Consider the following 20,086-nt stretch of genomic DNA (forward strand, 5'->3'; position numbering starts at 1 on the left):
AGTGGACACCATCCACTCCACTATATCTGGACTGATGAGTCAACATCCTGGTGCATTTTTGGCAATTACTGGAGACTTCAATCTCACCACCCTGGATAGAGCACTGGCGACATTCCACCAGTATGTTGACTGCCCCACACGGAACAATAAAACTCTGGACCTATTGTATGCAAATACGATTGACGTATACAGTACCACTGCCCTCACCCCGCTTGGCAGGTCCGATCACAACCTGATCCTGTTGACACCCAGGTATGTTCCTCTGGTACAGAGGCAGCCTGTGACCACCAGGACTGTGAGGAGGTGGTCTCAGGAGGCTAAGGACGCCCTGCAGGACTGCTTTGAGTCAACGGATTGGGATGTGCTGTGTGGACCACATGGGGAGGACATCAACAGCATGACGGACTGTATCACAGAATACATAAAATTCTGTGAACACACTACCATCCCATCCCGGACTGTACACTGTTTCCCAAACAACAAGCCATGGATCACCAGTGATCTGAAAGCACTTCTTAATAAGAAGAAAGCTGCTTTCAGGTCTGGGGACAGGGATGAGCTCAGGAGAGTCCAGCGCGACCTGAAGGTGAAGATCAGGGAGTGCAAGGACACCTACAGGAGGAAGCTGGAGGCCAAACTCCTGTACCTAAGAAGACGACTCCATCTGGCCTCAATGACTACCGACCAGTTGCCCTCACATCCCATGTGATGAAGGTGCTGGAGAGGCTGGTCTTGGACCACCTCCAACCGCATCACTGGACCCTCTGCAATTTGTATACCAGCCTCATGTGGGAGTGGACAACGCCATCATCTACCTGCTGCAACGAGCTCAGTCACACCTGGATGGAACCGATGGCTCTGTGAGAATCACTTTCTTTGACTTCTCCAGTGCATTTAACACCATCCAACCAGTGCTGCTGAGTGAGAAGCTGCGGGAGGTGGGGGTTAACAAGTCCACCGTCTCCTGGATCACTGACTACCTCACAGGCAGACCACAGTTTGTCCGACTGGGCCGTGTGCTGTCTGATACGGTTGTCAGTGATACTGGAGCCCCACAGGGAACTGTTCTGTCTCCCTTCCTGTTCACCTGATACACCACTGACTTCCAGTACAACTCGGGGTCATGCCATCTGCAGAAGTTCTCTGATGACTCTGCAGTGGTCGGTGTATGAGGGACGGACAGGAGGAGTAGTACAGGGCAGTAGTGGAGGACTTTGTGGAGTGGGCCGGTAGAAATCACCTGCTTCTGAACGTGGCCAAGACCAGAGAGATGGTGGTCGACTTCGGGAGGAGGACGACGGCTCCACAGCCGCTGAGAGTTCTGGGAGAGGACGTGGACATGGTGGAGGACAAGGTCCTGGGTGTCTCCATCGACAGCAGACTGAGCTGGAAGGCCAACATCAACGCTGTGTACAAGAAGGGGATGAGTCAACTCTTTTTCTTGAGGAAACTTCGATCCTTCAACGTGTGCAGCAAGATGTTGGAGATGTTCTACCAGTCTGTTGAGGTCAGTGCACTTCACTTTGCTGTAGTCTGCTGGGGGAGCAGCATTGGAGCCGGAGACACCAACAGACTTAACAAACTGGTTAAGAAGGCCGGCTCCATCATCGGCTGCAAACTGGACAGTATGGAACAGGTGGTGGAGAGGAGGACACTGAAGAAATTATTATCCATATTGGATAACCCGGACCACCCTCTCCACCACCTACTGCAGGGACAGTGGAGCACTTTCTCCAACAGACTGATCCAGCTCCGCTGTCACAAGGACAGGTACAGGAGAACGTTCCTGCCTACCGCAATCAGACTGTATAACAAATCACCTTGGGACAAATCATTCACTGTTGGTTAAATCTTTGCACTACTGTTTATTTAATTGGTTTAATATTATTCTGTTATTCTATTCATTGTGTATATAGTGTGCATTTTTTAAATAATATCCTTACTCTATTATAATTGTATATATTGTGTATTTACATGTGCATTTTTTTAATATAATAAGATTTTTACTGTAACCTATTGCTGCTTGCAACTAAATAATTTACACTCGCGGGATCAATAAAGTGTCTGTCTGTCTGTCTGTAAACTTGTGTTTGTACATTGAGAGCGAAGTGGAAACCGGAGTCAAATTCCATGTACAGTTGTGGTCAAAAGTTTACATACACTTGTAAAGAACATAATGTCATGGCTCTCTTGAGTTTCCAGTTATTTCTACAACTCTGATTTTTCTCTGATAGAGTGATTGGAACAGATACTTATTTGTCACAAAAAACATTCATGAAGTTTGGTTCTTTCAGGACTTTATTATGGGTTAACAGAAAAAGTGACAAAATCTGCTTGGTCAAAAATATACATACAGCAACATGAATTAGCAATTTTGGTGACTTAGAAAGTTGTGTCAATGAAATGAGCTTCATAGCATGGCCTCTTAACTTCTTGTGAGTGATTATGAGTGACTACAGCTGGTGACTTCTCTGAGGCCATTTAAATAGGGCTCATTGGATACAAACGCCCACAAACGCTACAATGGGAAAGTCAAAGGAGCTCAGCATGGATCTGAAAAAGCGAATCATTGACTTCAACAAGTCAGGAAAGTCACTTGGAGCCATTTCAAAGCAGCTGCAGGTCCCAAGAGCAACAGTGCAAACAATTGTTTGTAAGTATAAAGTGCATGGCACTGTTTTGTCACTGCCACGATCAGGAAGAAAACACAAGCTATCACCTGCTGCTGAGAGAAAATTGGTCAGGAGGGTCAAGGGTCAACCGAGAACCACCAAAAAGCAGATCTGCCAAGAATTAGAAGCTGCTGGAACACAGGTGTCAGTGTCCACAGTCAAGCGTGTTTTGCATCTCCATAGACTGAGAGGCTGCCGTGCAAGAAGGAAGCCCTTGCTCCAAAAGCGGCACCTTAAGGCTCGACTGAAGTTTGCTGCTGATCACATGGACAAAGATAAGACCTTCTGGAGGAAAGTTCTGTGGTCAGACGAAACAAAAATCAAGCTGTTTGGCCACAATGCCCAGCAATATGTTTGGAGGAGAAAAGGTGAGGCCTTTAACCCCAAGAACACCATACCTACCGTCAAGCACAGTGGTGGTAGTATTATGCTGTGGGGCTGTTTTGCTGCCAATGGAACTGGTGCTTTACAGAGAGTAAATGGGATAATGAAGAAGGAGGATTACCTTCAAATTCTTCAAGATAACCTAAAATCATCAGCCCGAAGTTTGGGTCTTGGGCGCAGTTGGGTGTTCCAACAGGACAATGACCCCAAACACACATCAAAAGTGGTAATGGAGTGGCTAAATCAGGCTAGAATTAGGGTTTTAGAATGGCCTTCCCAAAGTCCTGACTTAAATCCCATTGAGAACATGTGGACAATGCTGAAGAAACAAGTCCATGTCAGAAAGCCATCAAATTTAACTGAACTGCACCAATTCTGTCAAGAGGAGTGGTCAAAGATTCAACGAGAAGCTTGCCAGAAGCTTGTGGATGGCTACCAAAAGCGCTTAATTGAAGTGAAAATGGCCAAGGGACATGTAACCAAATATTAGCACTGCTGTATGTATATTTTTGACCCAGCAGATTTGATCACTTTTTCTGTTAACCCATAATAAAGTCATGAAAGAACCAAACTTCATGAATGTTTTTTATGACAAAGAAGTATCTGTTCCAATCACTCTATCAGAGAAAAATCAGTGTGGTAGAAATAATGGGGAAACTCAAGAGAGCCATGACATTATGTTCTTTACAAGTGTATGTAAACTTTTGACCACAACTGTATGCGTACACACACATGACCAATAAAGCTAATTATGATTTTTTTATAACATTACATTACAGTAATTTAGCAGACGCTTTTACCCAAAGCGACTTACAATAAGTGCATCAACATTGGTAGTCACCAGAAGTCATAAGTACATTTCCTTTTCCAAACAAGCATCTAAGAGCATGAAGCAGAGCATAACTCAGAGCCAAAGTACAGAAACAAGAGAAGCAGTTAGTGCTATAAGTAATACGAATACAATAAGTGCAACAAGCTAGTATGAAAACAATAAGTGCTGAGTGGAAGGCTCAGGGTAGCACTTCCTGAAGAGGTGAGTTTTCAGCCCGATGTGCAGCGACTCTGCTGTCCTGACATCAGTGGGAAGTTCATTCCACCACTGTGGGGCCAGGACAGAAAACAGACGTGACCGGGTCGATCGGCCGCCAGGACCTCTGAGCAACGGGGCGACCGATCGCCCCGAGGCAGCAGAGCAAAGTGGTCGGGCGGGGGAGTAAGGCTTGACCGTGGTCTGAAGATAGGAAGGAGCTGTTCCTTTCACTGCCCTGTATTCTAGCACCAGAGTCTTAAACTGGATGAGCTCTTACAGGGAGCCAGTGTAGAGAACGGAGAAAGGAAGTTGTGTGGGAGAACTTGGGGCGATTGAACACCAGGCGAGCTGCGGCTTTCTGGACAAGCTCCAGTGGTCTGATGGCCGACGCCGGGGCTCCGGCGAGTAGAGAGTGTCAGTAGTCCAGGCGGGAGATGACAAGAGCCTGGATGAGAACCTGCTCCGTCTCGTCAGTCAGGAAGGGACAAATCCTCCTGATGTTGTAGAGCAGGAATCTGCAGGAGCGTGTGACGGATGAAATGTTTGCCGAGAATGACAGTTGGTCATCCAGGGTCACACCCAGGTTCCTCTCAGTCCGAGTTGGCGTCACCGTGGTATCGTCAATGGTGATGGACAGGTCCCGGTGCGGGCAACCCTTCCCCGGGAGGAACAGTAGCTCAGTTTTGTCTAGGTTGAGCTTCAGGTGGTGTGTCATCATCCACTTTGAGATGTCAGCCAAACACGCAGCGATGCGTGTCTCCACTCGAGTGTCACCGGGGGGAAATGACAAGACCAGCTGGGTGTCATCGGCATAACAATGGTAGGAGAAGTCATGCGAGCGAATAACAGAACCCAGAGATGTTGTGTAGAGCGAGAAGAGAAGGGGGCCCAGGACTGAACCTTGCGGAACCCCAGTAGTCAGCGTGCGTGGTTCCGACACGGCCCCCCTCCACGTCACCTGGTAGGATCGACCTGTCAGGTAGGATGCAAACAGGGAGAGTGCAGAGCCTGAGACGCCCATCCCCTCGAGGGTGGAGAGGAGGATCACCTCTTCCTGTTTTGTGTTTTCTTTGGATTCTTTGTTACATATTTTTGGACTCTCCTGCTTTTTATTTTAGTTTTGAACATGTTCTTTATTAAAATCATCGTCTCTTCCTCCTTCGCTCCATTTGTCTCTCTGTGTTTGGTTCCATCTCCCGCTGCCTTTTGGCCTTAACGTGACTCACTGGTTCACTCTTTGTTTGTATTTTAATTTGGTCAGAAGTAAACTCAAATACTCTTAATTTGTAGGAAACATTATAAAAGTACAAAGTATGAATCAGTGCAGCTGTATTAAAATCATGTGAGACGATCACTTCTGCTGCTGATTATTTACCTGATGATTTTGTGTTGGAAATCAAAGAGAAATTAAATGATATATGTAGCTGAAGGTTATGTTGCTCCTATACTTTATAATAATGAAATAAGTCTGCAGCAAGATGGAAACAACTTTATTTATTGTTCACACTCTCGTAGAACCTTTTTCCTCTTTCCCTCCTGTTTTATCCTTCACAATAAAAGCCCCAGACACAAACACTGGAACACTGCTTCCTAGAGCGCTCTTAAAGTAACTCAGAGTGCTGTTCTGCTCTGCTATGTTCTGCTATGTTCTGCTCTGCTCTGTTCTGTTCTGCTATGTTCTGTTCTGCTCTGTTCTGTTCTGCTATGTTCTGCTCTGTTCTGTTCTGCTATGTTCTGTTCTGCTCTGTTCTGCTATGTTCTGCTATGTTCTGTTCTGCTATGTTCTGTTCTGCTATGTTCTGCTCTGCTATGTTCTGCTATGTTCTGCTCTGCTATGTTCTGCTCTATTTTCTGCTATGTTCTGCTCTGCTATGTTCTGCTCTGCTATGTTCTGCTCTGTTCTGCTCTGCTATGTTCTGCTCTGTTCTGTTCTGTTCTGCTCTGTTCTGTTCTGCTATGTTCTGCTCTGTTCTGTTCTGCTATGTTCTGTTCTGCTCTGTTCTGCTATGTTCTGCTATGTTCTGTTCTGCTATGTTCTGTTCTGCTATGTTCTGCTCTGCTATGTTCTGCTATGTTCTGCTCTGCTATGTTCTGCTCTATTTTCTGCTATGTTCTGCTCTGCTATGTTCTGCTCTGCTATGTTCTGCTCTGTTCTGCTCTGCTATGTTCTGCTCTGTTCTGCTCTGCTATGTTCTGCTCTGTTCTGTTCTGCTATGTTCTGTTCTGCTCTGTTCTGCTATGTTCTGCTATGTTCTGTTCTGCTATGTTCTGTTCTGCTATGTTCTGCTCTGCTATGTTCTGCTATGTTCTGCTATGTTCTGCTCTGCTATGTTCTGCTATGTTCTGCTCTGCTATGTTCTGCTCTGCTATGTTCTGCTATGTTCTGCTCTGTTCTGTTCTGCTATGTTCTGCTCTGTTCTGTTCTGCTATGTTCTGTTCTGTTCTGCTATGTTCTGTTCTGTTCTGCTCTGCTATGTTCTGCTCTGCTATGTTCTGCTCTGTTCTGTTCTGCTCTGTTCTGCTCTGTTCTGTTCTGCTCTGTTCTGTTCTGCTCTGCTCTGTTCTGCTCTGTTCTGCTCTGTTCTGTTCTGCTATGTTCTGTTCTGCTCTGCTCTGCTATGTTCTGCTCTGCTCTGCTATGTTCTGTTCTGTTCTGTTCTGCTCTGTTCTGTTCTGCTCTGCTCTGTTCTGCTCTGCTTTGCTCTGCTCTGCTCTGTTCTGCTATGTTCTGTTCTGTTCTGTTCTGCTCTGTTCTGCTCTGCTCTGCTATGTTCTGCTCTGTTCTGTTCTGCTCTGTTCTGTTTTGTTCTGCTATGTTCTGCTCTGCTCTGCTCTGTTCTGTTCTGCTCTGCTCTGTTCTGTTCTGCGTCTCTCCTTAGTCCCGGTAAACCACACAGAGTGAGAACTCTCCTCGGTGTCTCCTCTCTCCTTGGTCCCGGTAAACCGAACAGAGTGAGACCTCTCCTCGGTGTCTCCTCTCTCCTTGGTCTCTTAGTAACGGTCACCTGCAGAAACACACTGGGACTCACGGAGCTCAAACCGACCGACCGACGGACCGGAACCTTCGTCCGGCTCAACGACACCGAACCCCCGCTGCACCTCTCTGCCGCTGATCGATACCGATCAATCGATACCGGGATCGATCAACTCCGATGTCCGCCGCGGTGGATCAGAACCGGCGCGTGGCCTGCGGCACCGGAGCAGCGAGCGATGACATCATCAGCGCGTGAGAGTCCCGATCCTCCGCGCGTGAGCTGATCGATCATCTATCAGGTTAACTGATCTCCTTATTGAAGCACCAATCAGAGCCTCAGGATGGATCATGTGATCAGCTGATTGGTTCAATACTTCATATTCAATGATTGATTAGCTTGTAATCACTGGTTACTCTCTAACAGTACAAGTACACAATACTGTGAGTAATCACTGGTTACTCTCCAACAGTACAAGTACACAATACTGTGAGTAATCACTGGTTACTCTCCAACAGTACAAGTACACAATACTGTGAGTAATCACTGGTTACTCTCCAACAGTACAAGTACACAATACTGTGAGTAATCACTGGTTACTCTCCAACAGTACAAGTACACAATACTGTGAGTAATCACTGGTTAATCTCCAGCAGTACAAGTACACAATACTGTGAGTATTCACTGGTTACTCTCCAGCAGTACAAGTACACAATACTGTGAGTAATCACTGGTTACTCTCCAACAGTACAAGTACACAATACTGTGAGTAATCACTGGTTACTCTCCAACAGTACAAGTACACAATACTGTGAGTAATCACTGGTTACTCTCCAACAGTACAAGTACACAATACTGTGAGTAATCACTGGTTACTCTCCAACAGTACAAGTACACAATACTGTGAGTAATCACTGGTTACTCTCCAACAGTACAAGTACACAATACTGTGAGTAATCACTGGTTAATCTCCAGCAGTACAAGTACACAATACTGTGAGTATTCACTGGTTACTCTCCAGCAGTACAAGTACACAATACTGTGAGTAATCACTGGTTACTCTCCAACAGTACAAGTACACAATACTGTGAGTAATCACTGGTTACTCTCCAACAGTACAAGTACACAATACTGTGAGTAATCACTGGTTACTCTCCAACAGTACAAGTACACAATACTGTGAGTAATCACTGGTTACTCTCCAACAGTACAAGTACACAATACTGTGAGTAATCACTGGTTACTTTCTAACAGTACAAATACACAATACTGTGAATAATAGGAGGTAGTCACCTTGATGTATAATGGGAGCAGAGAGCATCATGGGAGCTGTAGTTCCTAATGCTAAACAAACTAAACGATAGACAGGAAGTGATGTCAGGACTTTTGCACCGACCAATGGCAGAGCTGCTCTTCACCAGTAGAGGTTGGGTGTCTCTCTGACTGGGTTTTCCCTCCTCGTGTGTCCAGGTGTCTCCCAGTGCTCCCACTGCTCCCAGTCCGGTCCAGCATGCTGCCAGCCTCCATCCAGATCACTGGTGAGCTGCTGTCGGCGGCTGAGGTCCAGGACATCTGTGAGAGTCTGAAGGAGGACGGCGTGCGGCTGCTGTCCATCCGCGGCTGTCAGCTCTCCGACCGCGACTTCGGACGCGTCTGTCGCGGTGTCGCTGAGTCGAACTCGCTCGCTCAGCTCAACCTCAACCTGGGCGTCGTTTCCGGGATCAACCGGACCAGACACCTGGCCGACGCCCTGAAGACCAACCGGTCTCTGCAGACCCTGTTGTGAGTAGGTCAAAGAGACCACCTTATTCCTAATAACCTGTTTACTTCCACTAACACGTCTGTTTACATGAAACGTCCTATAAAGGACTTCCTGTCTGGAGGTCTACAGGTCTACAGGTCCTGTGGATCTGGAGACCTCTAGTGGTGAGGAGAGGAAACGTCACTCTGTAGAGCAGAGTTTGGTTTGTCTGCTCTGGGCTTCTGTAGAACATTAAATTACACATTAAACGACACACGACACAAACTACACACTGCACATTAAGCTGCACATTAAACTACACACTTTTGAATGTGGGGTATAAATGTTCACTTGATGCTCCTTCAACCTGAATAATATCAGACCTGATTCTGAATTTCCCGTTTACGTCATTGTATCAAATTCGTGTGCATACAGTCGATGTGATTGGTTTGTAAGATTCTGGCCCCGCCCCCTCCAGTCTCCATGGCAGCCCGCTGTTGGACGCCGGCCTGGTGACCTTGAACTCGGCCCTGTCGACCCACCCAACGCTGGTCTGTCTGGACCTGGGAGACTGCATGCTGGGAGACGAGGCGCTGGGTCTGATCTGTGGGATGCTGCCACCCGACGGAGCAAAGTCAGGTAACCAACACCTGAGAGTCAGAGTCAGGTAACCAACACCTGAGAGTCAGAGTTAGTCAGGTAACCAACACCTGAGAGTCGGAGTTAGTCAGGTAACCAACACCTGAGAGTCGGAGTTAGTCAGGTAACCAACACCTGAGAGTCGGAGTTAGTCAGGTAACCAACACCTGAGAGTCGGAGTTAGTCAGGTAACCAACACCTGAGAGTCGGAGTTAGTCAGGTAACCAACACCTGAGAGTCAGAGTTAGTCAGGTAACCAACACCTGAGAGTCAGAGTCCGGTGACCAACACCTGAGAGTCAGAGTCAGGTAACCAACACCTGAGAGTCAGAGTCCGGTGACCAACACTTGAGAGTCAGAGTCAGGTAACCAACACCTTAGAGTCAGATTCAGTATCATGGTGTCACACATGACCCAGTCGCGTGACTCAGTACATGACCCAGTACAGCGGTAGAGGAGTGGGTTGAGCTAGCTAGCTAACGCTAGTCTCATTCTGATAACCAGTTCATACAGTTCATGGACGTGGTTTCATAGACACCAGCTCTCCAAGCTGACATTTACAAACCTGATATATACCTTTTATATTTATACCTGATGTTGAAGAGAAAATCAGAGCGTATAAATCTGTCCTGTAAAAAGAAAAACAGCTGCCTACACCAACTACAAAGAATCAATCACAGAGAGAGAAAGTCTAACAATGTCGCTAATAGTTTCACTCTTTAACCCTTTCACTCTCTCACTCTCTCACTCTTTCACTCTAACTCTTTCACTCTTTAACTCTTTAACCCTTTCACTCTCTAACACTCTCTCACTCTTTCACTCTCTAACTCTTTCACTCTTTAACTCTAACTTTCACTCTTTCACTCTTTAACCCTTTCACTCTCTAACGCTCTCACTCTCTCACTCTCACTCTTTAACTCTTTAACCCTTTCACTCTCTAACACTCTCACTCTCATTCTTTCACTCTCTAACTCTTTCACTCTCTAACCCTTTCACTCTCTAACACTCTAACGCTCTCATGCTCTCACTCTCTCACTCTCACTCTTTCACTCTCTAACCCTCTAACTCTCTGTTTCATTCTTTCACTCTTTCACGCTTTCACTCTTTCACTTTTTCACTCTTTACCGGCCGATCAATAAATTCACGTGACAGATAAAGAAGAGGAGTCAGTGTGAAGTTTCAGTATATTAAAGTTCTCAGAAGCACAGAGACAATTCCAATATTTAAAATGTGTATTCATAATCTCTGAAAGGTCGGAAAGAATAAACTGATTCTGTTCAGAGGCACAAAACTTGTTCTTGAACACACGAGTCAGGATTAGATGATTAAAGTCAGACTTAGAGTTCAAAGTGTTGTGACCATGTTGTGTTTGTGGTCCTCTGGAGGTCTGAGGGAGCTCACACTGAGCGCTAACCCAGGAATCAGCTCCAAAGGCTGGGCTCGACTCGCCATCGCTGTGGCTCACAGCTCCCAGATCAGAGTCCTGAATCTGGACTACAACCCACTGGGTAACTACACACTACACACATTACACACATTAAACTACACACGTTAAACTGCATTTTATACCTGGGTCTTCACTCGTAAAAATGAAGCTCAACACCTACAAATACACTAACTGCAGAGTGCAGATACATGAATACCCGCATGATGGAATGCGGCGTCATTAACGAACAATGCATATAGTCAAAATCAATTCAGCTAAAACACGCATTCCACCACACACTCAAGAGCACGGGCCATTCAGGGAAAATGAGTCCACTGAAAACACATGAATCTTCAAAGTAGATCACTTAAAACCTTAAACTTAACTTTAACAGTTTAACTTTAACACTTTGTGCGGAGTATATAGACCACGGCCGCTTTGCGTGTCTTCGTGTTGCTGTGCACCGGCTAAATGTGTCCCCAGCGCAACATAGGACGTAACAATGGTTCCTATCACATATAAAACTAAACGAAAATCCATATTCATAAAAACAAGTTGTACAAATAATAATATATAATATAAACAAGCCTATTAAATAATGACATAAATAATATTTATGGAAGTTAAAGCTACTGGTTCACTCACCAAAGCTGCTGTTCACTATTTAAAGACAAAGTCCATCCTCCTTTCTTTGTTGATAAAGAGTTTAATGACGCAGTTGTTCAGAATATTGTGTGTTTTAGTTCCAGTAAGAAGTCCTTCTCGATTCATGCACGCCAGTGATGACAGTCGAGTCTCCCCAGTTGTATTTCCTGAATACGTTTTGATGCGTTTGAGGCTGAAGATGTCCGCCCCACAGAGGCAGTAGATACTGGGATTGTCACCGCCCAACACGCTAGCCCACTGACCAATCACGTACTTGTAGGCCAGCTAGAAGCTCTGACACGTCAAAGAATACGCCCAACATGTCAAACTAAAGATCTGATTGGTTGAACACTATGACAATCAACACTATCGTCCCCAATCGCTTAAACTGCAGAGAGATTCACTTATAGGTCTGAAGGCCTCCAGGCAGATTTGTTTTACCTAGAGACAACATAGAGGTGAACTGTGATTGGATAAGAGCTCTACTTAAAACAAGCTTTACTGGAAACAGAGCAACTGAGGAAGACAGGAGCTGTGCAATGAGAAAATAAGCTCATGGGAAAAAATATTATAATACTTGTAGTGTATTTATGAAAAATTATTAAATTATAAAATAGCTATAACTTTGTGATTCTGTTTAAGCCAGCAGAGAAGGCTGAGCTGGCCCTGACGGCCCAACACTGGTTAAACAACACGCGTTAAACTACACGCGTTAAACTACACGCGTTAAACTACACACTACACGTTAAACTGCACACGTTGAACTACACACGTTAAACTACACACGTTGAACTAGACACGTTAAACTACACACGTTGAACTAGACACGTTGAACTACACACGTTAAACTACACACGTTGAACTACACACGTTGAACTACACACTACACATTAAACTACACGCGTTAAACTACACACTACACATAAATGACACACGTTAAACTACACACTACTCATTAAATTACACACGTTAAACTGCACACTACACATTAAATTACACACGTTAAACTACACACTACACACTACACATTAAACTACGCACGTTAAACTACGCACGTTAAACTACACACGTTAAACTACACACTACTCATTAAATTACACACGTTAAACTGCACACTACACATTAAATTACACACGTTAAACTACACACTACACATTAAATTACACACGTTAAACTACACATTACGTTTTACATTACATTACAGTCATTTAGCAGACGCTTTTATTCAAAGTGACTTACAATTCAGTATCTATCTACACACCGGTGTCTTGCTCAAGGACACATTGACATGAGACTAGTGGAGCCGGGGATAGAACCGCCGACCCTCTGATTGAAGAGCGGCCCTGCTCTCCACTCAGCCACAGTCACCCTCACACACTACACATTAAACTACACACTACACATTAAACTACACACGTTAAACTACATACGTTAAACTACACATTTGTTTCCAGGTGACCAGACAGCAGGAATGCTGGCGGTTGCCGTGGCGTCCAGTAGAACCCTGGAGGTTCTGGACCTGGAAGGAACTGGACTTACCAACCAATCGGCACAGGTCATCATCATCAGCATGTTTGTCCAGCAGAGGGAGACACACACACACACACACACACACACACACACACACACACACACACACACACACACACACACACACACACACCGTCCTTTATTAGCTCCTTTAGCATAGGAAACGCTGGACCTTCCTTTACCAAAGGAAAGGAGATAATTCCGAAAAGTGACGCAGCATGAAAACATACGATATGTTTATCTCACAGGTTTAATAATTATACTCATACAGCCATAAAGTAATACAGTAATGTAATAAAGTAATACAGTAATGTAATAAAGTAATGTAATAAAGTCTCATCTCTCATCTCATCTTCAACCGCTTATCCGGGATCGGGTCGTGGGGGCAACAGCTCCAGCAGGACCCCAAACTTCCCTTTCCCGGGCCATATCAGCCAGCTCTGACTGGGGGATCCCGAGGCACTCCCAGGCCAGTTTGGAGATATAGTCCCTCCACCTGGTCCTGGGCCTCCCTCGGGGTCTTCTCCCAGCCGGTCGTGCCTGGAACACTTCCCTAGGGAGGCGCCCAGGTGGCATCCTTACCAGATGCCCGAACCACCTCAACTGGCTCCTTTCCACGCAAAGAAGCAGCGGCTCTACTCCGAGTCCCTCACGGATGACCGAACTTCTCACCCTATCTCTAAGGGAGATCCCCGCCACCCTCCTGAGAAAACCCATTTCGGCCGCTTGGACCCGCGATCTAATTCTTTCGGTCATGACCCAGTTCAAATGACCATAGGTGAGGGTAGGAACGACTTGCGGCTCAGCTCTCTTTTCGTCACACTGGTGCGGTAAAGTGACTGCAATACCGCCCCAGCTGCTCCAGCCAATCTCACGTTCCATTGTCCCCTCACTCGCGAACAATACCCCAAAGTACTTGAACTCCTTCACTTAAGGTAAGGACTCATTCCCTACCCGGAGTGGGCAATCCACCGGTTTCCTGCTGAAAACCATGGCCTCAGATTTAGAGGCGCTAATCCTCATCCCAACTGCTTCACACTTGGCTGCGAACCGATCCAGTGAGTGCTGGAGGCCACAGCCCGATGAAGACATCATGACCACATTATCTGCAAAAAGCAGAGATGCAATCCTCAGCCCACCGAACTGTAAACACTCCTCCCCACGACTACGCCTCGATATCCTGTCCATGAATACCACAAACAGGATTGGTGACAAAGCGCAACCCTGGCGAAGGCCAACCCTCCGAGTCCAACTTACTGCCGAGAACCCGGACACAGCTCTCGCTTTGGGCGTACAGGGATTGGATGGCCCCCAGAAGTGGCCCCCTCGCCCCATACTTCCGCAGCACCTCCCACAGTATCTCCTGGGGGACCCGGTCATACGCCTTCTCCAGGTCCACAAAACACATGTAGACCGGATGGGCGTATTCCCAAGCCCCCTCCAGGATCCTTGCGAGAGTGAAGAGCTGGTCCGTTGTTCCACGGCCAGGACGGAATCCGCATTGTTCCTCTTCAATCCGAGGTTCGACTATCGGCCGAACCCTCCTTTCCAGCACCTTGGAGTAGACTTTACCAGGGAGGCTGAGTAGTGTGATACCGCGATAATTGGCACACACCCTCTGGTCCCCCTTTTTGAACAGGGGAACCACCACCCCGGTCTGCCACTCCCTAGGCACCGTCCCAGGCCTCCACACAATGTTGAAGAGACGTGTCATCCAAGACAGTCCCTCCACACCCAGTGCCTTCAGCATTTCTGGATGGATCTCATCAATCCCTGGGGCTTTGCCACTGTGGAGTTGTTCGACTACCTCAGTGACTCCCTGCACGCCCAAAGCGAGAGCTGTGTCCGGGTTCTCGGCAGTAAGTCGGACTCGTTTCCTGTGAGGGTTGGCTTCCGCCAGGGCTGCGCTTTGCCACCAATCCTGTTTGTGGTATTCATGGACAGGATATCGAGGCGTAGTCGTGGGGAGGAGTGTTTACAGTTCGGTGGGCTGAGGATTGCATCGCTGCTGTTTGCAGATGATGTGGTCCTGATATCTTCATCGGGCTGTGACCTCCAGCACTCACTGGATCGGTTCGTAGCCGAGTGTGAAGCGGTTGGGATGAGGATCTACTGGGCAATCTTTGTTTCTACCCTCACCTATGGTCATGTGGACTGGGTCATGACCGAAAGAATTAGATTGCGGGTACAAGCGGCCGAAATGGGTCGGAGTAGAGGCGCTGCTCCTTTGCGTGGAACGGAGCTAGTTGAGGTGGTTCGGGCATCTGGTAAGGATGCCACCTGGGTGCCTCCCTAGGGAGGTGTTCCAGGCACGACCGGCTGGGAGGAGACCCCGAGGGAGGCCCAGGACCAGGTGGAGGGACTATATCTCCAAACTGGCCTGGGAGCGCCTCGGGATCCCCCAGGAGTGTTTACAGTTCGGTGGGCTGAGGATTGCATCGCTGCTTTTTGCAGATGATGTGGTCATGATGTCTTCATCGGGCTGTGGCCTCCAGCACTCACTGGATCAGTTCGCAGCCGAGTGTGAAGCAGTTGGGATGAGGATTAGCGCCTCTAAATCTGAGGCCATGGTTTTCAGCAGGAAACCGGTGGATTGCCCACTCCGGGTAGGGAATGAGTCCTTACCTTAAGTGAAGGACTTCAAGTACTTTGGGGTATTGTTCGCGAGTGAGGGGACAATGGAATGTGAGATTGGCCGGAGCTGCTGGGGCGGTATTGCAGTCACTTTACCACACCGTTGTGACGAAAAGAGAGCTGAGCCGCAAGTCGTTCCTACCCTCACCTATGGTCATTTGGACTGGGTCATGACCGAAAGAATTAGATCGTGGGTCCAAGCGGCCAAAATGGGTTTTCTCAGGAGGGTGGCGGGGATCTCCCTTAGAGATAGGGTGAGAAGTTCGGTCATCCGTGAGGGACTCGGAGTAGAGCCGCTGCTTCTTTGCGTGGAAAGGAGCCAGTTGAGGTGGTTCGGGCATCTGGTAAGGATGCCACCTGGGCGCCTCCCTAGGGAAGTGTTCCAGGCACGACCGGCTGGGAGAAGACCCCGAGGGAGGCCCAGGACCAGGTGGAGGGACTATATCTCCAAACTGGCCTGGGAGCGCCTCGGGATCCCCCAATCAGAGCTGGCTGATGTGGCTCGGGAAAGGGAAGTTTGGGGTCCCCTGCTGGAGCTGTTGCCCCCACGACCCGATCCCGGATAAGCGGTCAAAGATGAGATGAGATGAGCCTTAAGTCTCCATCTTTGTTCAGTTTCCCTCAGATTGAGGCCCCGATCCTCTCAAAGTAAGTATGAATAAAACTCCAAATTCCAGACGAAAATGATTTAGAATCCATAACCAGAATCAGCAGCTGTCTCATGGATCATCACCAGAACCTCTTCACAACTCACTGATGTCACTTTGTCCAGACAGCCAATCAAACCAATCGAGAGGCGTGCCTTGCGACTCCCCCACTTCCACAGACCGGTCAATGTTGTTTTGTCTCTCTTTGTGACGCCGGTCTCTCTGGGTCCAGGTGTTCCTGGACATGGTGGAGAACTACCCCACCAGTCTGCGCGTCCTGGTCTTGGCAGAGAACGACATCAGTCCGGAGCTGCAGCAGCAGATCTGTGACTTGCTGTCTGAGGGGGAGGAGGACGACGACAGGGAGGCCCCGCCCCCATCACAAGGCCCCGCCTCAAGCAGCTCCCTGCTGCCAATCAGAGACAAGTACCAGCCAATCAGAGACAAGTACCAGCCAATCAGAGACAAGTACCAGCCCCCCACCTGGCTCCCCCACAGCAGTAAGGGCTGACCACTCCCCCAGACTGTCCCCCTTTACTCTCTATACTGGTCTTCCATACTGGTCCCCCATACTGGTCTCCCCAAAGACAGCAAGACTGGTTCAGAATGTACAAAACCAGTTCAGAACCAGAACATAACTAGTCTACTTTCCACTTTATCATGCAATTCTCCTGATACAGGGTACCATACTGGTTCTACTGGTGTAGTTTACCATAGTGCTTCTATTGGTGTAGTTTACCATAGTGCTTCTATTGGTGTAGTTTACTATAGTGGTTGTATTGGTGTAGTTTACCACACTGGTTCTACTGGTTTAGTTTACCACACTGGTTCTACTGGTTTAGTTTACCATACTGGTTCTTCTTGAGTAGTTCGTCATACTAGTTCCACTGCAGTAGTCCACTAGTATCAGTACTCTAGTTTAACTAATGCTGAGTTTACATCAGCCTGGTTCTTTCCCAGTGTTAGCCTGGTGCTGTCCTTGTTGAGTCCAGTATGACCCCAGTCTTTGCCCCTGGGCCAGTATACTTGGAGGTGTCCCAGTTGACCCAGTATTAGCCTGGTCTGTCCCAGTTGACCCAGTATTAGACTGGTTATGTGGTGTTCGGTGTCCTCAGTGACAGTAGGAGGTTTGTGTTCTGTATAATCTAAGTGTGAAACTGGTTAAACTGTTTTTCAATCCCAGATGAAACTTCCCCCTCTGGAGTGAATCCACTTGATTTTGATAAATTGATATTGTCCCAAAATGTATATATTTTTCAACTCTGGAGTGTTTAATGAAAAAATCATATATATATATATATATATATATATATATATATATATATATATATATATATATATATATATATATATATATATATATATATATATATATATAAAAACATCTTTCATATCAGTTTTCAGATGGATTTCCTTTAAAGGAACAGTTACTTGATACTAACGCCATGCAGCAACTTCTGGTACTGAAACATGAAGCTAATGAGGAAGTGACAAAAACTGCAGTTCCTCAAAATGACCACATGAGGCTCCACAAGAGTCAATCCTCACAGACCGCCATGTTGGAATGACCAACATCAGTAGAAACAAACACGTTTACAGTCTTTTCAAGCTGCTCCGTCAAACATGTTTAATTTAAATGAGTTGAACTGAAAATAAAGGAAATGAATCTCGAAACTGATCAACAACTTGTAACCTGGTGGTGACCCTCTGAATCTGAAGCTCTACATGTCATTCTTTACAGACTCCAGCCCCCAGATGGTCTTGCTGACATCAGGTCTAGGTGAGAGCTTATTGGCTGAGACTGAAATGTGACCCCCCCCACCACCACCACCACCACACTTCCTGTTAAACTATTTTCACTTTAATCTGATTTGTTTGGTTTGAATGTTCCCGGTTTGTTTCTCTTCACTGCACTTCTCTGGGTAGTCAGATCACCTGACGGCTAACAGCCAATCACATGCTCTGCATGGTTTGATGTAGCACCTGTACATAGAAACTAGAACAGAGCGGCACAAAACCTCAACGCACCAAGTGACTTACAGTGTTCAGTGTGTTTCTGATGAATGTAGTTCTGCTCTGTTAGTTTGTTCTGCTGCTCTGATGTCACGATAATTAAACCGTTTACAGCTTCATAAGAACAACGACTCTGATTCATCATTCCTCAGCAAGCTAACATGGCTAACAACAACAGCTAAGATGGACAAGCTAACTAGCTAACCAGTCAGAGTAAACTCATATCTAAATAGTGTGTGTGTGTGTGTGTGTGTGTGTGTGTGTGTGTGTGTGTGTGTGTGTGTGTCAGATCTGGTAGTCTTGATGAATCAGCTGTAGTTTGGACTTTAGTCATATTGAATAGAAGAAACACATAAAAACCTTCACATTGTATTTCATCATTATCTTTATGAAGGTCCCAATAGGTTTGATACATAACAACAATAAAACATATTTAAATATACACACCTACCGTCTCAAACATCCCTACACATTAACTTTAAGAAGTACCTGAACCATCATGAGTCCTGAACCAGGATAGACCTTTCATGTCTTTGATCCAGAGATCATGGAGGCTACAGAACCTTCTGGACTAAGAGAGGTCTCACACATATTAGACATTTAATGCTAGTATACTTTAACAGTTCATTAGTTATTATTAGTACAATTCAAAGATAATCAAGGACCAGGTCCCAGTCTGTGTTCTGGTCTGAAGCTGACCTGAGACCAGCCTTCAGGCTCTCCAGGAACAGCATCAACATGCTGGTCCAGATGGATGGATCCATGACCTGGAGGTGCTGGTCTGCTGGTCTACAGGTCTGCTGGTCTACTGGTCTGCTGGTCTACAGTACAAAGACAGCAAGTTAATGTTAAAGTTAAAATAAATATGAATCTTAAACAGATTTAACGTGTAAACAAACAATAGACTCTTAGACCGGATTATATCTTTAGCGCTACAGAGACGTCAACACCAAATCAGGCTGTCCTCGGTCCCGCTTTAGTACCGGCGCCGCTTCACTTCCGGTCCCGCTTCAGTACCAGCCCCACAAGCAACACCTCACATTTTTAAGTCAGCTGAATCCACAGATTTGATGCTGTTAAGAGATCGTAGAAAGATATGAAAGCATAAAAGTATAGTCATCACAAGACATATTTTTTTCACTTTTTATAACTGTTTAGATAAACTGTTTTATTTCATATTAGATGTGATTTAACATAAACTGTTTTATTTCATATTAGATGTGATTTAACATAAACTGATTTATTTTCATGATAGAAGTGATAGAAATATTTAACCTGCTTAGACACTTTAATTTAACAAGGTCACTTGAGCCTTGTATAGTGCTTTGGTTCCATCCGGACCAAACCAGTCACAACCAGTTACATTCTGTTGCTGACTCTGCTACAAGATGTTTACTGTATTTGTGACGCATGTGATTAGGGGAAGTAGTAGCATCAGAGTAGCATAAAAGAGGCAGAGAAACTGTGAGCTCGAGCTTTTCTCCCCCATCTCTGGAGACGGGACACATTTCTTCACAAGAAGTTAGAGACCCCGGTTTAAAGAACTGATCATTCTAAAAGTTAGTTTTCTCCAACAGATGTTCATTCAATCACACAATATGTGTTCATTCAATCACAAAATATGTGTTCATTCAATCACACAATATGTGTTCATTCAACCACACAATACATTACTGGTTATGTTCATTCAAGGACAGGCATCACAGGGAATTAACTTGTATACAAAACATATTTAACATACATAAATTGTGTGA

General features: G+C 46.1%; 1 protein-coding gene across 3 annotated transcripts; it reads left to right on the forward strand.

Moving 5' to 3' along the window:
- Positions 1 to 6,812: 6,812 nt before the first annotated feature.
- Positions 6,813 to 18,440, forward strand: lrrc73 (leucine rich repeat containing 73). Of its 3 annotated transcripts, none has more exons than XM_068734505.1 (7): positions 6,813 to 7,359; positions 8,529 to 8,840; positions 9,278 to 9,438; positions 10,823 to 10,945; positions 12,963 to 13,080; positions 16,552 to 16,819; positions 18,061 to 18,440. In XM_068734505.1, exons 2-7 carry the CDS (start codon positions 8,569 to 8,571, stop codon positions 18,085 to 18,087), a joined length of 969 nt encoding a protein of 322 aa, XP_068590606.1. In that variant the 5' UTR covers positions 6,813 to 7,359; positions 8,529 to 8,568; the 3' UTR covers positions 18,088 to 18,440. The 3 variants fall into 3 exon arrangements, with proteins under 3 accessions (XP_068590606.1, XP_068590604.1, XP_068590605.1); XM_068734504.1 differs by having other exon boundaries at positions 6,814 to 7,359; positions 12,963 to 13,063; XM_068734503.1 differs by lacking the exon at positions 18,061 to 18,440 and having other exon boundaries at positions 16,552 to 17,578.
- The last annotated feature ends 1,646 nt before the right edge of the window (positions 18,441 to 20,086 follow it).

This window comes from Cebidichthys violaceus, unplaced genomic scaffold, assembly GCF_023349555.1.
Source record: "Cebidichthys violaceus isolate CVI_PGR_0920_01 unplaced genomic scaffold, fCebVio1.0.p SCAF_64, whole genome shotgun sequence".
NCBI lineage: Eukaryota > Metazoa > Chordata > Actinopteri > Perciformes > Stichaeidae > Cebidichthys > Cebidichthys violaceus.

What these genes read in the sequence shown, in the direction of transcription:
- lrrc73 (XM_068734503.1), top strand. Translation starts at nt 8,569, where the DNA reads ATGCTGCCAGCCTCCATCCAGATCACTGGTGAGCTGCTGTCGGCGGCT. An exon ending in CGGTCTCTGCAGACCCTGTT is followed by an intron (nt 8,841 to 9,277) that starts GTGAGTAGGTCA and finishes CGCCCCCTCCAG; the next exon opens with TCTCCATGGCAGCCCGCTGT. An exon ending in TCTGGACTACAACCCACTGG is followed by an intron (nt 10,946 to 12,962) that starts GTAACTACACAC and finishes ATTTGTTTCCAG; the next exon opens with GTGACCAGACAGCAGGAATG.